The sequence below is a fragment of the Stegastes partitus genome, unplaced genomic scaffold (genome assembly GCF_000690725.1).
Source record: "Stegastes partitus isolate 25-593 unplaced genomic scaffold, Stegastes_partitus-1.0.2 Scaffold59, whole genome shotgun sequence".
NCBI classification, from domain to species: Eukaryota; Metazoa; Chordata; class Actinopteri; family Pomacentridae; genus Stegastes; species Stegastes partitus.
Window position 1 is genome coordinate 292,365 of NW_007577790.1, and position 19,866 is coordinate 312,230.

General features: G+C 38.5%; 1 protein-coding gene across 1 annotated transcript in view; it reads right to left on the reverse strand.

The window, feature by feature from the left end:
- The window catches only part of insra (insulin receptor a), a 58,110-nt gene that overhangs the window by 17,269 nt on the left and 20,975 nt on the right, over nucleotides 1-19,866 (reverse strand). Inside the window, exons 3-8 of the mRNA XM_008275796.1 lie at nucleotides 9,651-9,987; nucleotides 4,757-4,896; nucleotides 3,966-4,110; nucleotides 3,410-3,624; nucleotides 2,338-2,464; nucleotides 256-509 (exon numbers count right to left, since the gene is read on the reverse strand). Coding sequence (XP_008274018.1) covers nucleotides 256-509; nucleotides 2,338-2,464; nucleotides 3,410-3,624; nucleotides 3,966-4,110; nucleotides 4,757-4,896; nucleotides 9,651-9,987 — 1,218 coding nt within the window. The remainder of the gene's footprint in view (nucleotides 1-255; nucleotides 510-2,337; nucleotides 2,465-3,409; nucleotides 3,625-3,965; nucleotides 4,111-4,756; nucleotides 4,897-9,650; nucleotides 9,988-19,866) is intronic.

A 19,866-nucleotide genomic window follows, 5' to 3' on the forward strand; every position in this document is an offset into this window, starting at 1 on the left:
GATGAAACACTTTTCACGTGAATCTATTTCTTAACCCATTTGCCAAAAAAAATACAACAGCAGTAAAGAGGAACCAACACAGCAAAGTTGTGGGACCAGGAACATTATACCCCACAACACCCTTCTTCAGGGTGTAAATTGAAACGTTGCAGAAGCATCATCAGATTTTGAAAATACAGATTCAGTCACTGGTTATTTAATAATTTAAACACATCAAGGAGTTAAGAACCAATATTCGACACAAATTAGTCTTACTGGTGGCGTTGGTGCGAACATAGATGATCTCGCTCTTGGCTCCATGGACCTGGTGCTCGTCAGAAGCTGAGAGCTGGGTTTTCACCATGATGGCGTACTGTGTCCAGGGCTTCAGAGGCAGAATGAGATGACCAGGTTCAAACTGCTCCTTGTCCCCCTCGGTGGCTCGGCGTGGCGGGTCCACATCAGCGATTACCCAGCTGTTGGAGCCGCAGGCGTCCTGCCCATCAAACTCTGTTACGTTCTGAAAAGGTCTATTGTAGAAAAAACAACAGCGGTATCCAAATGAAACTTTCACTTCAGAACGTATATTGAGTTTCAACTTCAAACAAAAATATTGTATTTACATGTAAAATGCATAGCAGAACTGAACAGTAAGATCATATTTGTTGTTGTGATGATGTATTGTGTCTTTTCCGATCACTCAGATTCTTAGGCATAACCTTTTTCCTTCTATGGTGCTCAGTTTAAAATGCTTCCTTGGCTGGTTTGATGTGATAAATATCTAGATTTCCTTTTCTTTTTTTTTCTCCTCATCCCACATTCTAACAGCCTGATTTGCAGTTAGCAGGTGACAGCGCTGGAGCTCAATCTGTAAGTATAGAACACCCTCTTACAGAAGGACTCATGCAGTTTTGTACATTACAACAAATTACCAGTTTTACACTGAGTGAGTTGATGTACTGCGGAAGTGGAAAGTCGTATAAATCCTTCACACAGCTCCAGAGGCAGCTGCTCAAAGTCTGATAAACTGCCTTAAGTGAGGTGAGCTTATCAGAACTCTGTCGCCCCTTTTTCATGTCTGCTTGAAGCTGAGGCTGCTATATGAGCTGCTACGAGCATTCTACTAAATACTCACCCAAATACTTGTGATGAAAGACAATACTTTTGGTTCTACGGAAATCAAATTTGATGCCAGTCTGACATTGCTACAAGAGTGCTCTTAAACCTCACAGTATATGGTGTCAAAGAAATTGTCGTATTACTAGGTAAGAAACTATTTTGGTAAAATGACACATAAACCCAGTGGAAAGTTTAACAGACAAGTTATTACACACAAACATTGTTACAAAATTACACCATTTATCACCTAAAACTTTAAAAACAGATAAAATAAAAGGACTTCTTTTTAACTGTGCCGTGCTGTTCTGTGGAAAAACTTCATTAAACCTGAGTTTAAAATTGGGATATTTAATCATCATCATATTTTTTTACAAGTCTTAATTTATCAAAAACAAATGTTTTTCAATAACCAGATTCCATAAAAACAAAAACAATACTGTGCTGCATGACACAACTGAGAAAAATTCTGGGATTTTAGCTGAGCTGTAGACTGTGTTCACAGAGTAACAAATGTCTTCTAGTATTGGTAATACCTGTGGACATAAAAAATGATGGGCATGTTGATTGCAGAATTTTTCTTGTTTTTGTAAAAATAAGTAATCAAAAAAAACAACAACTTTTGCTTTAAAAAAAACAAAACAAAAAAACAAGTATAATGGCATTATAACTTTGGTATACTGTACAAATTACTGTTGTTGTCTGAGTTGTCTCTACTTTTAACCATATGTGTACAGTTTCAATAGAGGTGCAGGACCATAAACTACAGTGAAAAATGAGCCTATAATGACAAAAAATGTTTTAAGAACAAAAAACGCCTCGAAACTTATTGGGGTTCAGTGGGTGAAAAAGTAAATGTATTATGTTACTTGTTTTATTTTACTTCCTTCATCTTAAACATATTCACAAAAGCCTTTAAAGAAACTAACCTTCCTGTAAGAAAGGAGAAAACAACACAGTTGGCTACCTGAGCCAGGTCACCTGAGGTACAGTGTGTGAAACTTTCCACAAATGTATCTGATCGTTTAGAAGATTATACTTTTCTATACTACTATACTATACTTTTCTATACTACTATATTTTGCCACAAATGAATCAGCGGGGCAGGAATTGATGTTCACACTGATCTGCATGCTTCCACTCAGCTTTTTGTTATCTATAAAGTACTTAGGAAGCTGAAAACAGTATTGGCAGAGATCCAAGGCTGATAGAGACTGTGGCTGACTAAGGAGAATAACTTACGCTTCTTTGTAGAGTACCATGAAGCCCAGCAGATCCCTGAAGTCTGGAGGCCAGAAAGCTTCCCACTTCACCATTATCTTATCACTCATTGTTCGGATCTGAGTAAACTTCAGCACATGGTTCTCACCTGAGCGTACAAAGGAAAAGACATCAATTAATTATAACAGCTGTCAGCAGAAAAAGCTCTAAGAAAATGGAGCAATCATGCCTTTCAATCAAACTAAACTGAACAGTGAGCTTCTCTATTCACACGCCACACATTTTGCCTCTTTCGACAGTTCAAAAATGTTGCTTTAAATTCACTTGACAATTCTATGGAAACGCAGCTAGAGACAGACTCGAGATCTGTAGGAACAGAAGAGGACCCCACATGTTGAATGTAAGTTTCTTTCAGCTCAGATATTTCTGTATCACACATCTATCAGTGTCAGCTTATATGTTGTCTGATATGCAGCGAAAAGTTTTCTTTAAAGAAAATAACACAGAAAAGGGTGCTTGAGGTAATTTAGAAATTGTGTCATCAAATAGTTTGTCCAGTAGAGCAGCTCTGACTCCATCGTTTGTAATACACTAAGCACATGTAGTTTTTAGTAAGTAACAGAAGTTTGTAAAAAAAAACAATGATATCCTTACAAATTAGTATCAGCATTGACCCAAAAAGCAAGTACTGGCTCTAGCTAAAATCTTTCCACTGATACGCTTATTTAAAAAAATATAGTCACTTCGATGACAGATCGCTTCTATCTGTATAAAAAACAATGAACTCATTCCCGCACCCTGTCTCTGGACTTGTGTACTTGGATGAAAAGGATAAGGACAAAATTAGCATCACATCTATATTACGATGTTGCCATGTTTAACAGATATCTGGGCTTTTCTGTGTTGGTTGTTCCTAGTTAAACAATGTCAGTAAAAGGTCTGCAGGAGGACATCTGCAAACATAAGGCCAGGAAATGACCATCATGACAATAACTATGACTATGTTTGCATCTGTGCTGGGCACGACTCTGTTTTGTCGGTTGCCATAGTATTCCTGCAACAACTGACATGTCTGCAGAGCTGAGGTTCTTACATGAGGCCTGGTCTCCGTTGGTCTTGGAGGCAATGTCGCTCTTGACTTGCCGCTCTTTGGTTCCTGTCACCTCTTCCATCTTGCGGATCTCAGACATGCAGAGTTTGGAGTTGTAGTGAAAAAACATGCGTCCCTGCAGGATAGTCAGCTTGTGCTTGGACCAATCCCAGAGCTGCCGCAGATTCTGGTTGTCCAGGGCATAAAACGAGTAATTTCTGGAAAAGAACATTGAAGGAAGCATGAACATATTTTTCATGATATATGATATTTGCCACAGGGTATAAAAAGCTTCTTGAGTAACATGAGTAGAAAAATATCTGAGCAGGGTTAGCCTTCAATTTGCATCATATGCCTATCCTATCCTAGCCCATTGTGCTACATGCGTCTTCCACCTCGTCTGAATGAAGCCTCATGTATGATTTGGAAAAGTCTTACTAAAAACAGTTACCACAGAAAGACATTTTGAAAAGGTCAGTCCTTCTGCTTTTAACTCATAATTACAGGAGAAGGCAGTGACATGGCGAGGATAGGATGGGCTAAGAAGACAGAGTCTCACCCGATTTCCTGTTCCTCTCCACGAATAACACGGAGTTTACGGAAAAATGAGAGTGATACAAGGGCGTAGGAACGTCGTACTGTCAGGTAGCCAGTGATCTCCTCCAGCTGGCCCAGGCTGGCCTCCAGTTCAGCTGCTATGTTGTCTACAGCAAACCAAAAGACACAAGCCCTTACAGTGACTTCTGACTCTACAGTGTGGTTAGTACAAAATACAGCTGTTCTCTGGCAACAAACTGTTCCCTGCTGCCTGCTTTCAATTTTTTGTTTTCAGTACGCTGTCAGCTTTTATATTTTCATGACTGCATTTAACATACGTATAAATGTCATGTTTTTCAAATGAATTAGAAATTATGCAGCCCTGTTCTGTTTGGTTTTTGTCTTTGGACAGAATTACTGTGAATGTGTGTGCATATCTAAAAGAAACTATGAATTATTTGTCTTTATTGCCATACAAGAAACCAAAAGCTACTTATCAACTCAGTAAGCTAAGTTAACTTATGCAATTACTAAATGTTTGTTCACATTGTCTGAGACCATTTTTTACATTTCATCTGTGTGTTTTTTTTTTAATTTTTTTTTTTAGATATTTCCATTTTTTCAAAATGATCAAGCTGATCATAGTTTTTATTTAATTTCCTCTTGAATTTACTTTGTTGTTTGCTTAGCTGCATGCTCTTGATGTGTTTTCCTGGTTTTGTGTAATGTCAATATCTCTCTGTTTGTTGTTCTGCTGTGCTGATCTGTTGTACACTGTAATCAGATTCGACCAAACAAACCACAGACACTCACTTCCTCCACGTAGGTTGATGACCAGGCTCCCGTTGAGAACAGTGCAGCCTCTTAAAGCCTGGGCAGCAGTGACAGAGTCCACTGTTTTCAGACCCATACACACCTTAGGGCAGAGCCCTGCACAGGGAGTGCAGTTAAGCCTACAGAACAAAACAAAAGGATATTGATTTCAGAAAAGTCAAACAATCATAATAAAAAGATGTAGCTTTGAAATGTGTTACAAATGTGAAGTATATCACTGTTTCCGGATTCCTCTTGGCACAAAAATACTCACAACCTAAACCTGCAATCGCTTGTTTTTGGACTGAAGAAAACTAATAAATTATAATGTAATAAACATTTTTAATGAGAAGATAAAAATGTGCTGATCTCAAGCTACCCACCAGCCAAACTGTAAGAAGTAGTGAAATCGTCTGCAGCAGCTTAATTATTACAGGGATGAACAGATTAGCGCATCAACAATATACATTATTTTGAGTACTTTTAGTTTGGTATTTTAATTCTACTTTCATGCAAGTACTTTTGTACTTTTACTCAAGTATAAATGTAAATGCATGACCTTTCTACACTGTGGTATTGGCACTTTTACTTAAGTACAAAAGACAAAGATCTTGTAAGATGGGAAAGAGTTGGACAATGATGAGTCTCTGTAGCTTCATAACTCTGACCAACACCTTTGACAAATAAGCTTTAAGTGAGTTATTTTTCTTAAAATTTGGAGCATTAGAACAAACAGTGAATACCACGAAGGCTCGCTCAGTAAGACATGAATGTAAGGTTGAACTCTTGTTTTGAATGAACTGAAACAGAACTGAACCCAACCCTTCACCTTCACCTCCGAGTTAAACAACCTGGCTTACATAATGTTTTCATAACTAGTCTGCTCTCATACCAGATATGAGGATGCAGCTTTGTGTGCCAACCATATTAACCTGCTTCCTGAAACGTGGTCTGTAAAATCCCCACATTGATAATGCGGCAACTGCAAACTTTGATAGGGTAAAACAATCTCTGTAGCCTCTGAGATTTACAAGCTGCAATGAAGAGACATCTTTTAGAAGAGACAACTGCTGCAGAGAACATTTTTTAACATTTCAAACTGAGGCGATGAAGGGAATGGTTAGACAATGATGGGCTGTCTGCTCTGGGTCATTGTTCTGAGTTTGTTTTGCCATTGGCTGGTGTATGCGGTGAAAATGCTTTTGCTTAGCAACAGCTGAACAAGCTGGCAGGTGAATTACAGAGCAATGTGGAATCTTTTTTGTGAATTCCAAATAATGGGACTGAGTGGTAGCTAATGAAAAGTATAAAAACTTGACAAATATGAAGTATGCTTTGTGAGCTGTAGCCATGTTGGAGCTGCAAATGAGATTAACAACAGCTTTCAACAACAAAACAAGCCACCCACAATAGCTCAGAAGCCAAAATGACTGAATTTATGTCCTGCAAGTAAAAGAAGATTATGGGTATTGTTTCTTTACCTGGCTCATAATGTCCCTGAACTATTTTGACCTTTTTCCCTCTCTAGCGCCACATCTGCACTTTCATCCTAGACACTCATAACGCCTCGGAGTGCACCGCTTATCCTCAAAGCACTTTCATTTCCAGGGCTTAGTTTAAAGCCAGCAATGGGAGGGAGATGCCAAAGAGAAGAGATGAGCCAAAAAGGGGAATAGAAAGGCAGTCGGAGTGAAAAGGCTGAAATACACATACAAGCGGGTTCACAACAGTTCAACAGTAGCCTAAAGGTTTAGATCAGCTGGACTGTCGACTCATATCCCTGGCAAGAAGTGATCAAATCCACACATGGAGAGTCTACCTTTGACTCAATTTACTGTGACATTATTCTGAAGATCTAAACTGTAAAGCTCTTTATCTGACAATACAAGCACACACTTATACTCATAGAAGCAAAAGGAAATTAAACAAAAATATACTGCTACACTGAACACTCCTAAGATGTCTGTGTATACGGCAGTAATCATCTTAATAAAAACATACTTGCATTATATAAAGGATAATATTGGTAATTCTATCAAAACTTTAGCCATTTTTCTTCCTATTTTCTTATCACAAAATCTTGGTCTGATGGAAAAGAGATGTTATTGCTGTTCAAGTTCCCCTATATGTGTATGCACTGATTCAGTTGTCGAATAAATCTATCTAAATAGAAAAAAACTTTGCTTATTGTGTCAAATATTGCTATTTGACAAAAATGTATTTAATCACAATTAATTCATTACAAAGTTTCTAATTATTTAGATTAATTTAGTTAATTGCATTCCACCAATAGTCTATATATATCCATATGGTTTTCTGTGTGTATATTGTCACTGAATATTTTTAGGTCTTTACATTGTCTGTGAAAATCAGAACAGCTCAAAACATTTACACTGGTGATAATACATTTTTTAAAAATTAAATAAATACATTCTTCTGATTTAACACTGGGACTGAACAATATTCAAAACCCCTCGACATTGCACTTGGTCATATTGCTGTTCTAATAATATTTCAATACATTTTTCAGCCCTATTTTAAAACCTTTTACATAAGCAGGGGAAAAAAAATCAGTAGCCCTTTTTCCTTTCTCAACAGCTGCTCCGGTGCACTTGAACAAGGCTCCACTGGAGCTGAATCTACTCGTTAGTAACCTATCAGGTATGAATGTACATCATGTCACTCCATGAATGTGAAGCTGCATGTTGTTCAAATGGAGATTATGTACATGGCAAATCCTCTGTGGATTAATAAAAGTTAAATACATATAACGCTGTAAACGTCACTGCAGTGGAACCGCACTTTCCCTTGTCATCACTGTTGTCAGTGACAGACAGCCTGGATTTTGCTGCTTCGTTGCTCGCCAGACAGACCTGCCATTTCTTTTCTGCCAGCCAAGGGGTTAAAGGCCTAGCGCCATAGGGCACTAACAATCTGTTCCAAGTGCCTCTTTCGCTCCCGTGATATTTAGCCACTCTCCTGTCAACTAGCAAGTTATGGTGTAACAAAAGACAACAAGTCCTGAAAGATCCAGCTGCGTTTTTAGCCTCTGACCAAGCAGAAAGATTACGCCTGTTTGAAGCGTCTGTGCTTGCAGGCACGCCCACACTCGTCAGAAGCCCTGTCATGCTCAGTAAAGGTGTCAAAAGGGGAGGCGATGAAGGTCACTTGCTGGTCAGCACAAGTACAACACCCTGTTCAGATGCAGCTACAAAGTTTCCAGGTTGTAAACGACACATCTAACCAACAACATTTCAAGTCTAATTCTCTGCATTTGCCTGCAGGTCTGCAATGCAGACACCAGCAGCTGGTAAACAAGCATCAGTTTTGTGCAGCGAGTGAGTGACAGAAAAATGTAGGATACTGAGTCAAATTCAGAAACACAGATGCACCAGCCTTCCTACTGTGCTGACCACATTGACCTAGCTGTCTGCGGCGTCTCTCTCTCTCTCTCACACACACACACACACACTCACACACACAGAGATTTGTGTGTGCACCCACACAGAGCAATGTCTGAGCTCAGCAGGAGGACCTTCAGTTCTTGCACTGTCATTCTGTGCTATAAACAAAGTGACAGGAACTAAGCTGACACAGGAATCCAGTATTTTTTTACACAGGGGACTATTTGTAATTCTAATTCTTATTTGTTTACTGTTTTTTCTTCTTCTTCATGTCATTAGGTGGGAAGATGAAGGCTTAACTGTGGTATAATGTTTTTTCCTGCTGAGACTGCTGATTTACATCTTTTGTCTGTTACTGACTGTCCCCTCCCCAAAAAGATGACATAACTTGTTGCATTTCTGTTTACCCTTTATATTTTTTGTGTAAATAAAACCCAAAATAATTTAGGTTTTTCATTTTGTCCAGATTGTCTGTGTGACATACACCAAATGAATGATTATTTATATATTTTATAGCAAATAAAAATTATTAGGACACATAAATTGACCCTCTGAACCCCAAGCTGTGTCCAGGTGGTTTTTTGTTCACTTTTTTTGCTCCTGCCACATATTTACCTACTGAGAGCTCACTATATACTGCAATACAAAATCCTGCACCTGTATGAAGCAGCGCAACCACTGCTAGAACAGAAAGAACTCAATCACTTTTGTGCGATACGACACACTTACAATGCCTTAAATAATAACACAAGGACATAAAAGTTTAGTTTCTTTGAAATTAAAGAAAAAAAATAAAATGAAAGCAAACTGAAATCAATTCCAAGTGCCAGAGGCTTTACTAATACTGTAAAAATAGTGAATCTACACAATATAGATATTTTAATAATTAGATTTTTAAGTTGTTTCCATACTCTTCTATCTGCTCTGTGTAAACAAAGTCAGGAGTTCAGCTGAAAAAGGCTTTGTCATATGACTGTTAGTCCCATCTGAGTCACTCATGGCTTCTTGTTTGTGATGAGGTGTGTAGAATTTTAGTTTTTCAGAGAATCTGGCTATTGCAAAGGGTTTATTTTTGACGAATTTTCAAAAAGTGCATAAAGTGATTTTCATGTTTCCATTTGACTGACTGTCCCGACAGAACTGCATATCATACAAGATGAACTGTACTGTCATAAAGTAACATTTTTTAATTAATAAAATTAAATACATAAAAACAACAAACCTGGGAGAGGGATTTGGCATTCAGAGGGTTAAGGCCTTGTTTGCATCTTTAGCAATATGCAGAAATGTGGTGGAAGTAGTGACTTTTTAGGGAAAATGAATACATGAAGGAGAAACTATGCGTCACAAGCTCCTATGCAAAGGCCCAGGATTATCTCAACATGCATGTGTGTATTTGTGCATGCAGAATACTAAGGCAGAGTCACTGATCCAACATCCTTCCTATGGGCCATCAAGAACCCATCAGACCAACAAGAGTGTCCACTTACGAGGAGGAGTTGACGGTGGTGTAGCCAGAGGGACACTCAGGGATGCAGGCAGCGTTGTGGATGACGTACTCGTGGCAGTCGGGGCTCTTGCTGCGTTCCTTCTCCCGCTTGCATCTGTTGTGCAGATCCTGGCAGAAGGCGAAGGAGACACAGCGCCAGCCCTTGTAGGTGAAGTGGTTTTTGGGGCAGCGATCCACACAGTTACCCTCATGCTGAAGGCCACGGCAGGCCACGCAGTGACTGGCTGAGTTAGGCTTTAGGCAGCCGCCCAGGCATTGGTCGTGACAGCACTGGTCATCCTTGGTACATGCCCGGTGTTTGCACTGAACAGGACACACTGCAGGGGAGAGAGGAATAAAAAAGGTCAAGCTAAGGAGGGCCTTCAGCAGAGCAAATGTCGGTGAAACAAGTCAAAGAGCAGGTTAAATCTTGGAGGCAAGAGCAACACAGGAAGCATGAGCTTATCATCATCCAAACATTGACAAATTATTTCAGTTCTCCAGATGACACAGGTGATTTTAATCAGTCTCCAATGACAATACATCTTTGTCACTCCAATCCTACAGAAGTCTCATATGGTCAAACCTCTCTGTCAGTAGAAATGAAATCCCTCCTCACTGCACAAGCCAACAGCCCAGAAGACCATCTGTCATTAGCCAATAAGCATACTGAACACAAACAGTAGGGATCCAACACTAGGCAGACACTTATCCAGAAGGCTTGAAGGTGAGACATAAGGGGAAAAGATGGCACTTAAAGCGTACAGTATTTTGTCAATAAGACATGTCCAAAGTGGCTTGATTAGAACTGTTTTTGCTCTTATTAAGGCTTCACAGAATCAAAACTCATGTAACAAACTAAGAAAAACAGTGCATAGGCTGGAGAGGTGTTGAGAAACATGACAATAGGACAATGCAGACTTCTAATAGAGCCGGGGTTTGCAAACGTTTTAAAACCACAACAGGCCCGTTTAGGGACTTTTTCATGCCACCCTTCCATGGGTACATCCATCATCTCAAACTGTGTTCAGGACTCACATGTATCACAATTTTTTAGGTTCTTTGTACAGCACCAAATCCTTCTGGTGCTGGCTCTGCCTCCACTTCAAAGATCTGTGCACTTGGACAAGTGAAAATGTAATATAAAGAGTAATTAATCTCTCTTTTAGGTGTGGAAAACTGGGAAAACCTATAGGCATTTTTCCACTGTCGTTTACACAAAGACAACATCTAATAATGAGAATAATCTTAAGGCTTTAACTTGTGGTTGATGAAACTGTTGTACTTTGCAGTTTACAAAATCAAAATCATAATCATAATGTCTCCTAACACAATACAATGACTCATAATAAATGATGAATGGCACAGTTTAGTATAACAAGCTCTAAATCATCTTAAGTACCTTAAAAATGAACCATATGCGGCTTTTTACACAAATAGAACACAAGATCCTTTGATGAAATAAATACAGACTGAAAGATATAGTATTTTTATAATCACAAAAATAGGCAAACTAAAGTACAGTGAGGGTTCTGGGTAGTAAACAGGATTAGCTAAAGACAAACACACAAGTCTGTAGGTTGGCTGTTCACGCATATATCTGCATGCCTGTAAATCAGAATGTTACATAACAGCAGGCGCTGGGGACTGGCAGGTGTGCAAGTGTACCAGAGTTTATGTGCATGTTGTTGTTGCCTGAAACGTAGGTGTGAGGACAAAGGGTGCAAAGGTAGATGGAGGATTCTCAGAGGTAAATACAGCAGACTGACCTGCACACTGAGATTAGCTTATAGATTAAAACCGTTCAGCAGCAGGGGAGATGAGCCGCTGAGGTTAGGGACAGGTGACACGTCAGACCATAAAGATGTGCGTATGTGTGTCTCATATGAGTCTGAACTAACATTCAGCCATATAAACCAAAACCATGACGGAAAAGGAACATTTATACCAAGGGAAACAGTGAATCGGAACAATCTGCAATCATTTTTTTAATCGTTAACCAGCTTTTGCTGAGCATGTGCCCAAAACTGCTTGGTTTCATTAGTGTCATGAGGTCGGCCATTAAATGAACAAAACAACATGGACCCCCTGTCCTCTTACATTAACGGAGCTAAGCTCTTGAAGTGCATGAATACTGTGTGTGTGTGTGTATGGAGAGGGCAGCAGGAATATGAGAATGGCAGTGTGAGAGGGAAGCTAAAGGGGGCACACTGCAAGAAAAACAAATGATATAACCACCTTTTATCTACGTCAGTCCGCTGGTTTAAATAATCTACCCCAAAAAGGATTTACAAACAGAACGATTTTCACAAAGTCATAATTGCCCCTTAATATAATGTCTTCCTTTCATCTCCAAAGTTTATTTCAAAAGCTGCCCTTCAACTTTTCCTCAAATGCATGCACTAACACATACACACTCATACAATAAAAGCCTTGCTGTCTGCTCTCACTGACTCCTGATCCTGCAGCAGGGCTCCATGCCGGAGCACAGGCCCAGCACCAGATCCACCCTCAGCCTTAGCCAATGTGTTGGCTAGCTGTAGAAGCTAGCCATTCAACTGGCCTCTCCCATCTCCAACGCACAGATTAACCCGTTGTGACCCTCAATCTTCTGGCCCAGACAGTCAGACAGCAGCAGCAATGAGAGTTAAGCAAAAACCAACACACCACACACAAACATGCTGGAGCTGACGTAAAGTGAGCTTCACAGCTCCACTCTTTCCATCTCCTCGATACTGCAAATCAGCTGCCTTTACACTGATCTAAAGAACAAGGTGCTCTCATTAAACATTCTGGATTCCTCTTTTTATCATGAGCATATATCTTTGACAAATAGAAGACGTTCCCCGTTGAGAGAAACACGGTGTGTGTTCTGCTATAATGGGGGTCACATTCGAGCTGAGACAACCTGACAATGGTCTGTTAGTAAAGTGCTGAACAGCTCAGTGCCTTTGCAGATTGATCATGTCTCATCATGTCTGCAACTCATAGAGGGTTCTTACAGATTTCAATGGTTCTGGAAATGTTTCCATCCAGACTGAATTATCTGTTTGAACAATGGACAACTCTGTCAGTTGCAGTTATTTTAACTTTAAAGTCCATGGTGATGGATGATGACAGTGTTTTTCCTTCTGAATCATTTTTAAGTGACATGTATATAATATTGCAGGCTTTTAATTATTATATAATTATTGTCAATGGTAACATTTATATACAATATATTAAAAGTTGTTATTAAAACCACAGAGTGACTTTAAAATCTGTTTCAAAGCTGAAATAGTTAAGTGGTTTAGACAGAAATTAGACTAGACCAAAATTCTTCTTTTTGTTGTTTTTGGAAAAGGCTAAATTTGCTGTGGTCAGCTGCTCAAATGCATGGGTTTTCTGTATTTCTCAGAATAGTTTTAGGTTTTGGTCTGTTGGCCAAACACAAAAGTAAATGGAAGGGGTCATCTTGGGCTTTCAGAACCTGGGGTGGTCATTTTTCATTTATTAACAAATGGACAGATAACAAAAATAAAAGTCAGTAGCAGCCACTCATTGCAACTTTTTAAATTAGAGATATTATTTTTCAATACAATATCACATTTTAAAAAAACAATTCATTGTTTTTTGTTGTTGTTGTTGTTAAAAAAGCAATAAAACAGCTTCTGTATTCATTACCACCTTTCTGCTTGATATCAACAAAAAAAGTGTCATATTGGGCTTTTAAAATGTGTGATAAACAGTTCTCATTTTTAAAAGATTATGAATCATTACAACATTCAACAGTTTGACCCACCCTAGTCACAAAACATTTTGGCGAGGTTTTTATTGTCTCTCCAAAACTGCATCATTTATCTGAGTAAGAATCTAGAAAAACAAGAAAAATCATCGTATTTTAAATGTTCTTTGAGGAAACCTAAGCTTAAAATTAGTCAACAAAACAAAACAAAACATTTGCACCAAACAGATTCTGGAAAAACCAAACAATTTTGCGATCTCTAATAAAGCCATGAGTGATTCAGTTGCCATCAACAGTCAGATGACAAAAATTAGGAGATTTTCAGCTGAATTGAGCTGAAGTGCAGCTGTGCTTACAGAGAGCAGATAGGAGACAATTATGAAAGCACGTTTAAAAAAATTAAGTACTAATGTAACTATAGCACGTAGAGCCACCATTTTCACAGTATTGGTAACACCTGTGCACACTTGGAAAATGTACTTGTTGCCTTTCAGTTTTTTCAATTAAGTCTTTAATCAGCATATTTCATCACTTCTTGTTTGGTTGAATGCAGATTTTTTATCTATTTTTTATTTTTATTTTTTTAAGGAAAAAAAGGTTCATACAAGTCAATCCATGCTAATGACTGCTGTTGAGCTTCACGCATGCACTTGATACTGCCTTAAAGAACAAAAAACCAACCATTTTGATGAAGTGCTAAAACAAAGTCCTCACTGTCCAAAAGATTTGCATAGACTAGAATAGAATAGAATAGAACTTTATTGATCCCTTTGGTGGAAACCTCAGGGAAATTGCTGATTATAGTTGACTTTACTTGGTCGTGCCAACAGAGATGACATCACTGCTGCTAGTTGATAGTAAATTAGTATCATTATTCACTGTCAGACATCATACAGGCTTCTACAAAATGAACAACAGTGACCACACTGAAGGAGACAGACTTGTTTCTTGTGTGCTTGTCAAAAATGCTTTCAAGGTCAAAACCCTGAGGACCGAAGAGAGTGGGGCCACCCCAAGCCATCTCTGATCTCCCAGAGCAAGAAGGACGCTGAGCGGGTTGTTTGGGAAAATTTGTCATTCATTCTCCTTAAAACATGTAAATCTCTAAATACATGCCCAGTCTCTTTATTGTTGTTTTCATTAACCTTGAAGCTGGAAGAGTTTTTGAAGAACAGAGGTCTTTTCTCAGCTTGGTCTGCGTCAATTCGATATGCTCAGCTTGAGTTTGGTCTTGTCAGCATCTCCACTGCTTATCTTCCATTTGTACAATCACTGGACAACAATAAATCAATGGGGGGTTTTGGGAGGTAAGTGCTAGGCAGTTGGACTTAGGTCTGTTTACTATTGGCTACATCTTTTTGAAAAATTCTCCTTGTCCTTGTTAGTCTGGCTCCACTGGCAGACAGGTCAGGTCCTGTCTGATCTCTTGTCATGAGGTTTGTGCAAAGTACAGCAGGATCACATGAAGACTGAGGAATAATGCTGCAGAAATGCCTCGCTCTTTATCTCATTAGCAGAGGTTTCGCTTGGATGAGGGGGCAGCGCTATACAATGAGACACTCAATCCCTGAGGCCCAAAATGGACAGCAACAACAAACCAACATTGCTCCCGGCCCCTGTGTGACAGAGATGAATACACACTGTCTGAATGGTGCCAACTTGGAAATTAGAGGTGAAGAAAAAGACCTGTGCCGCATGCCAACCACCACCGGGGTTCAACAACGTGGGGTGTCGAAAAGGCATGAAGAATCACTTTCAAGGAGTGACAGTTCAAAATAAGTCATTGTCATTGCAGTTTTGGACTGCTCCGCAAGCCTGCAGGAGTTTCCCATTCTCTACTTTCTTCCAACATTAAAATGCAGTAAACAATTAGTTCTGTATTTATACAAGCGAGATGGATTGTACTGAACTTCCTAAAACTGAAGCATTTCTGTCTAATATTAACAACCTCTGTACTTATCAACTACAAACCTGCCTAAAATTCAGGTTCCTTTTATGGAAGTGATGAAACAACAGCATATTTAGTGGCTTTTGCATTGAGATCATATTAGACCCGAGAAAATGCCAAACAGGTTGTAATTAAAATTCCACGGCCATGACAAGGGTAGAGTTTAGTTTCTAAAGAAAGAAAGATTTTGCTAAAGACCCAGAAGAAAAGAACCGAAGAGAGAACAATTTTCTGGCAATTTAAACTAAACTAACAGAGTAACAGAAAAGCAACTTGAGTACTGAATAAACCACAAAGAATGACTCATTTTGAATTATGACAGCCTGCTTGGCACTTACTGCTTACAGCTGACAAGGCATTAGAGGATGATGTTTTTTTTTTTCCATAAACTAACCCCTTTCCTACCTTGAAATGCTTTAGATGTAAATCTACAGCATTGCTTGCTCTAGAATGGACTGAAGTATTACAGCTTTATTAGTTCGTGTCTCTCTTTCAACCCACAACACCCCACTTGCTGCAGCTCAAGCACACCAGTTCACATATGACTCCACTCAAATGCTCATGATGTGCTTTTTAGCATGTAAAAAAAAAAAAGAGAAAAAAAACATGTGGTAAATTTAACAAGGTATAAAACGTGATTTTTACCAGAGGGGATCTTTAATCAACTAATTGTTTTAATACAAAATTAAATTGTAAATGGCCATCCAGTACTGGCTGATTCATTTTTCATTTGTTTTTGTTGGCCACACATGGGTTTTGATAAAAGCTGGTGGTTTGCTGGTGCAAGTTCACCAAACTGTAGGCATGGCTGAACCTGTACTTCCTTTCATGCAACAACATTTCTCAATGCTCTCAGTAAACCAACAGAAGTAGTGGCTCAGAGTCCTTTTTGTTGCTTGCTCCTCCATGCTATATATAAAATCAATAATAAAATAATTCGCAAGTACAAGACATTTAAGCCTTGATGTGGATTTTGACTAAAGTCCTGTGTATACAAGAGTATTGGACAACTACTACAATGTTAATTTCTCTATAAAAGCAAATCATTGATGACAAAATGTCATTTAATGATGCAAATCATCACTCAAATTGTCCTGCTGAGCTTTGCTGAGTGATACAGATTATTATCCCGCATTTCTTAGCTTTCTAATCTTTGAGTTTAAAAAAACAAACATAACAACATAAAATGTACATTGACGTTGCCTCGTCTCTTTTACATGGTCAAAACAGACGTGCAACAAATAAATACATTTAATGAAATGAAATATTTATGAGCCACCTTTCACCTGACCTCAAGGCAAAGTATTTTAGGAACCACTGCATTACCTATTTCATAAATTAAGCAACAGAAAGTTAATCAATCAGAAAATATTAATGACAAAAAAGTGTTTGCTTTGCTGTGCTGTTTAAAAGATTAGCACATTACTTTAAACTGTAGTAAATTATGATGAGAATTTCTGAGTATGTTCTGACATTTCACAAAATGCTTGACTGAATACTAGATTATTGGCTCATAAAACCATCAGCTGCAGCCCTACATCAGAAAAGAATTGACATTCTTTGGTTTCAGACCAATTGTTGGGCAAAATGGAGATCTGGGCGGCACTTATGTCTGGTTTTGGAAATTGTACATGCTAAACAATTTAATACAAATTTTTAATAACCACAATCACTGAATTGATAATAAAAATGTATTAAAAACGCCAACCTAAAACAAAGGAGGACAGATTAGCAGGAGCTGAGGTTCGCCAAGTCTGAGCTCTGACACTCTCCTTAATTGTTTTTTAGAGATTGTACAATAACTTTTAAATTCCTGACTGATGTAGTCAAACAGTGAAAACCTAAAGCAGTCCCAACTGATAACAAACATTGTGACTTCTAAATATTCAATTACGCATCAAAACACAGATGAGAAAGTTTAAAGCACACAAGTCAATCTAATTCAAACTAAAACAGGAAAAGATTACAACTGTTGTGTGAATGTGACTTTATAAAAAGCTATGGCTAATGACTGCGGTTTATTTGTCTCATTTTTTTCTGGTAGCTACTTGTCAACTGGTCTGACTCAGCAGCAGCAGGGCTCAGTTAACATGACTTGGGGAGCAACAGGAGTCGTAAACAATTTCATTACGCGGCCCCAGCCTCCGTTAATAGAACAAAAACACACAAACAACATGGAAAAACACTTTTTGTTTTTAATGTCGCCTTGCTACCACTGTCATCTGAAGGCAGGATATCCAGTTTGTCCGTGACTGGAATAGAAATGATAAACACTCTGCACTCATTGATGGGCAATTACACAAATGACGCACGCCACGACCTTGAATCTTCATTTCCTTCCAGGGTTCAGTGTAAGGTTTAAATAATGACTACCTCTGTAGTTGACTTTGACTAACTGTTATGACATCAAAAGTCTTTTTGTCATTAATGCAATGTCACAGCAGCCTTTGTCTTTTTAAAATGTTTAACAATTACCAGTGCTTTTGATATTTTTACGAAGAGGGCAGCAGGAGAAATATACAAGAAACGTTAGCAGGCAGAAAATGTTCTCAAGTCACACTGAAAGGTCCACCTGATCCACTTTCAAATGAGGTATAAAGGTACAAATGAGGTATAATCCAAGCCAATCAACTATCAGTCATTAGTTTGTTTAATCCACTCCGCTCCCTTTTCCTACAGTTGACTTTATGTAGCCATGATAGCATAGTTACTGCTGCTCTTTGAATGAAACGATCTCTATTTATGATGCTTGTATCTTTCGAGTGCATATGTTTTATGTTCCCAACAGTACCAGCAACAGATTGTGTGGAATGAAAAGAAAGTCTCAGAAAACTCAGACCATAAAGTCAGTGATTTTCATGAGAGAGCAGTGCATGACCATCTGCTTGGAATAAAAAGAAACACCACAAAGGAAGAAAACAAAAAGCAGCCATCTCAAGGACAACCACTTCAAATCATTTATCAAAGAACAGTGTCACTTATTATTCAGAGACAAATGAAAAGCTTGTGTTTCTGATGTACTAACCACCCTTTTTTAACTTCAACATTTTATAATTGATTTTAGTCTTTTGGTTTTCTCGATGTATGAGGAGTAACGCTCATTCACAAGTTTTAACCTTCTGAATCTAAAAAGCTGTGAATGGGTTTAAATAGCATGGAATTGTTTTGTTACATGGAAAATATAAAGAATTACACCATTTATCATGGGAAGAAACTATAAAAATATGACAAATTACCGCTTTTCATGTGTGACTTTTGGTTTTGTCAGGAAATTTCATCTAATCTAAGCCCAAAATTGTGATACCTTAAAATCACTTTATTCTGCATGTCTCATTGAAAAAAATGGCCCAAAATGAACTGGTCGCTTTAACCAGATTCTGTTAAATAAAAAAGAAAAGGAAAAAAAAGAAAGACAATTGTGTGTGCAGCCTTTACTGATGAAAATTCAGGGACTATTTAGCTGGACTGGGCTGAACTGCACTCTGTGTTAAGATCAAGTAGATAGAAGACACGTTTGGAAACAAATTTAAAATGTAAGAAGGAAAATATCTATTGTATGTAACCATTTTTCCAGTATTGGTAACACTTGTGGGCACTTGGGAAAATGTTGTACATGTTGATTGCAAGTTTTATACATTTTTGGACAACATTGTTTCAAGAAAATCAGCTTTTGTTTCATGCCTTCTACTTCTAGTCATGACTGTGTGGTTCCCATCGATGTGTAGGACTTTATGTTGCTGTGGAAAATTAGCCTACAGTGAGTAAAAATGAGACAGGAGCAAAACATGCCCAGGATCTGCTTGCAGCTAAGAGGGTTAAGGCCAAAATTAATTCTGAGTCCCTTTCATGCAACACTATTTTCATGAGCACTATAGCATGATGTGTTTTTTTTTTTTTTTTTAAATTGTATTCATTTACAGCCTGCTGGACAAGTAAAATAAAAATATTAGAACCTGGCTCCAATGTATCACTGTCATTTTATGGAATTAAGTGTTATGATATTATACATCCGGAGTATTTTGCCACACTGCACCCTGAAGCACATATACATACATCGGTGAGACTCAAAACAAGAAAAAGTAACTGCAACAGGTAGAAAAGATTGCAATGACAACAAAAAATTTACTCAAATCACACAAGCCCTCTTACTGAACAAAAAAATAAAAAATGACAAGGAACACCCAGAATGTCTAGATCAAACTTACACGGGACTTTTGGGAGTAGATAAAAATAAACATTTGGCTAAAAGTAGCTGTAAAACAGCAGTGAGCCATTTCAAATTGAATGGCCATGGTGAGTGTGAGCGTGTACAGCGGTGAAGAAACGCCTGTCGGCCCAGCTTTAACAAATGCCAGAAATATCTGGGATTCCATGGGAATGGCTCCAGTAGCTGAACGGCGAGGGTTCGCAGGGTGCAGCTCCACAAGACTGAGTGCCAGAGCAGTTAAGTCAGCTCAAAAAAAGGACTCATAGTGTGTGTGGTGTGTGGGTACGTGGTGTAGTGTAGTGTGTGTGTGTGTGTGCGTGTGTGCTTGGGGGGGTCTG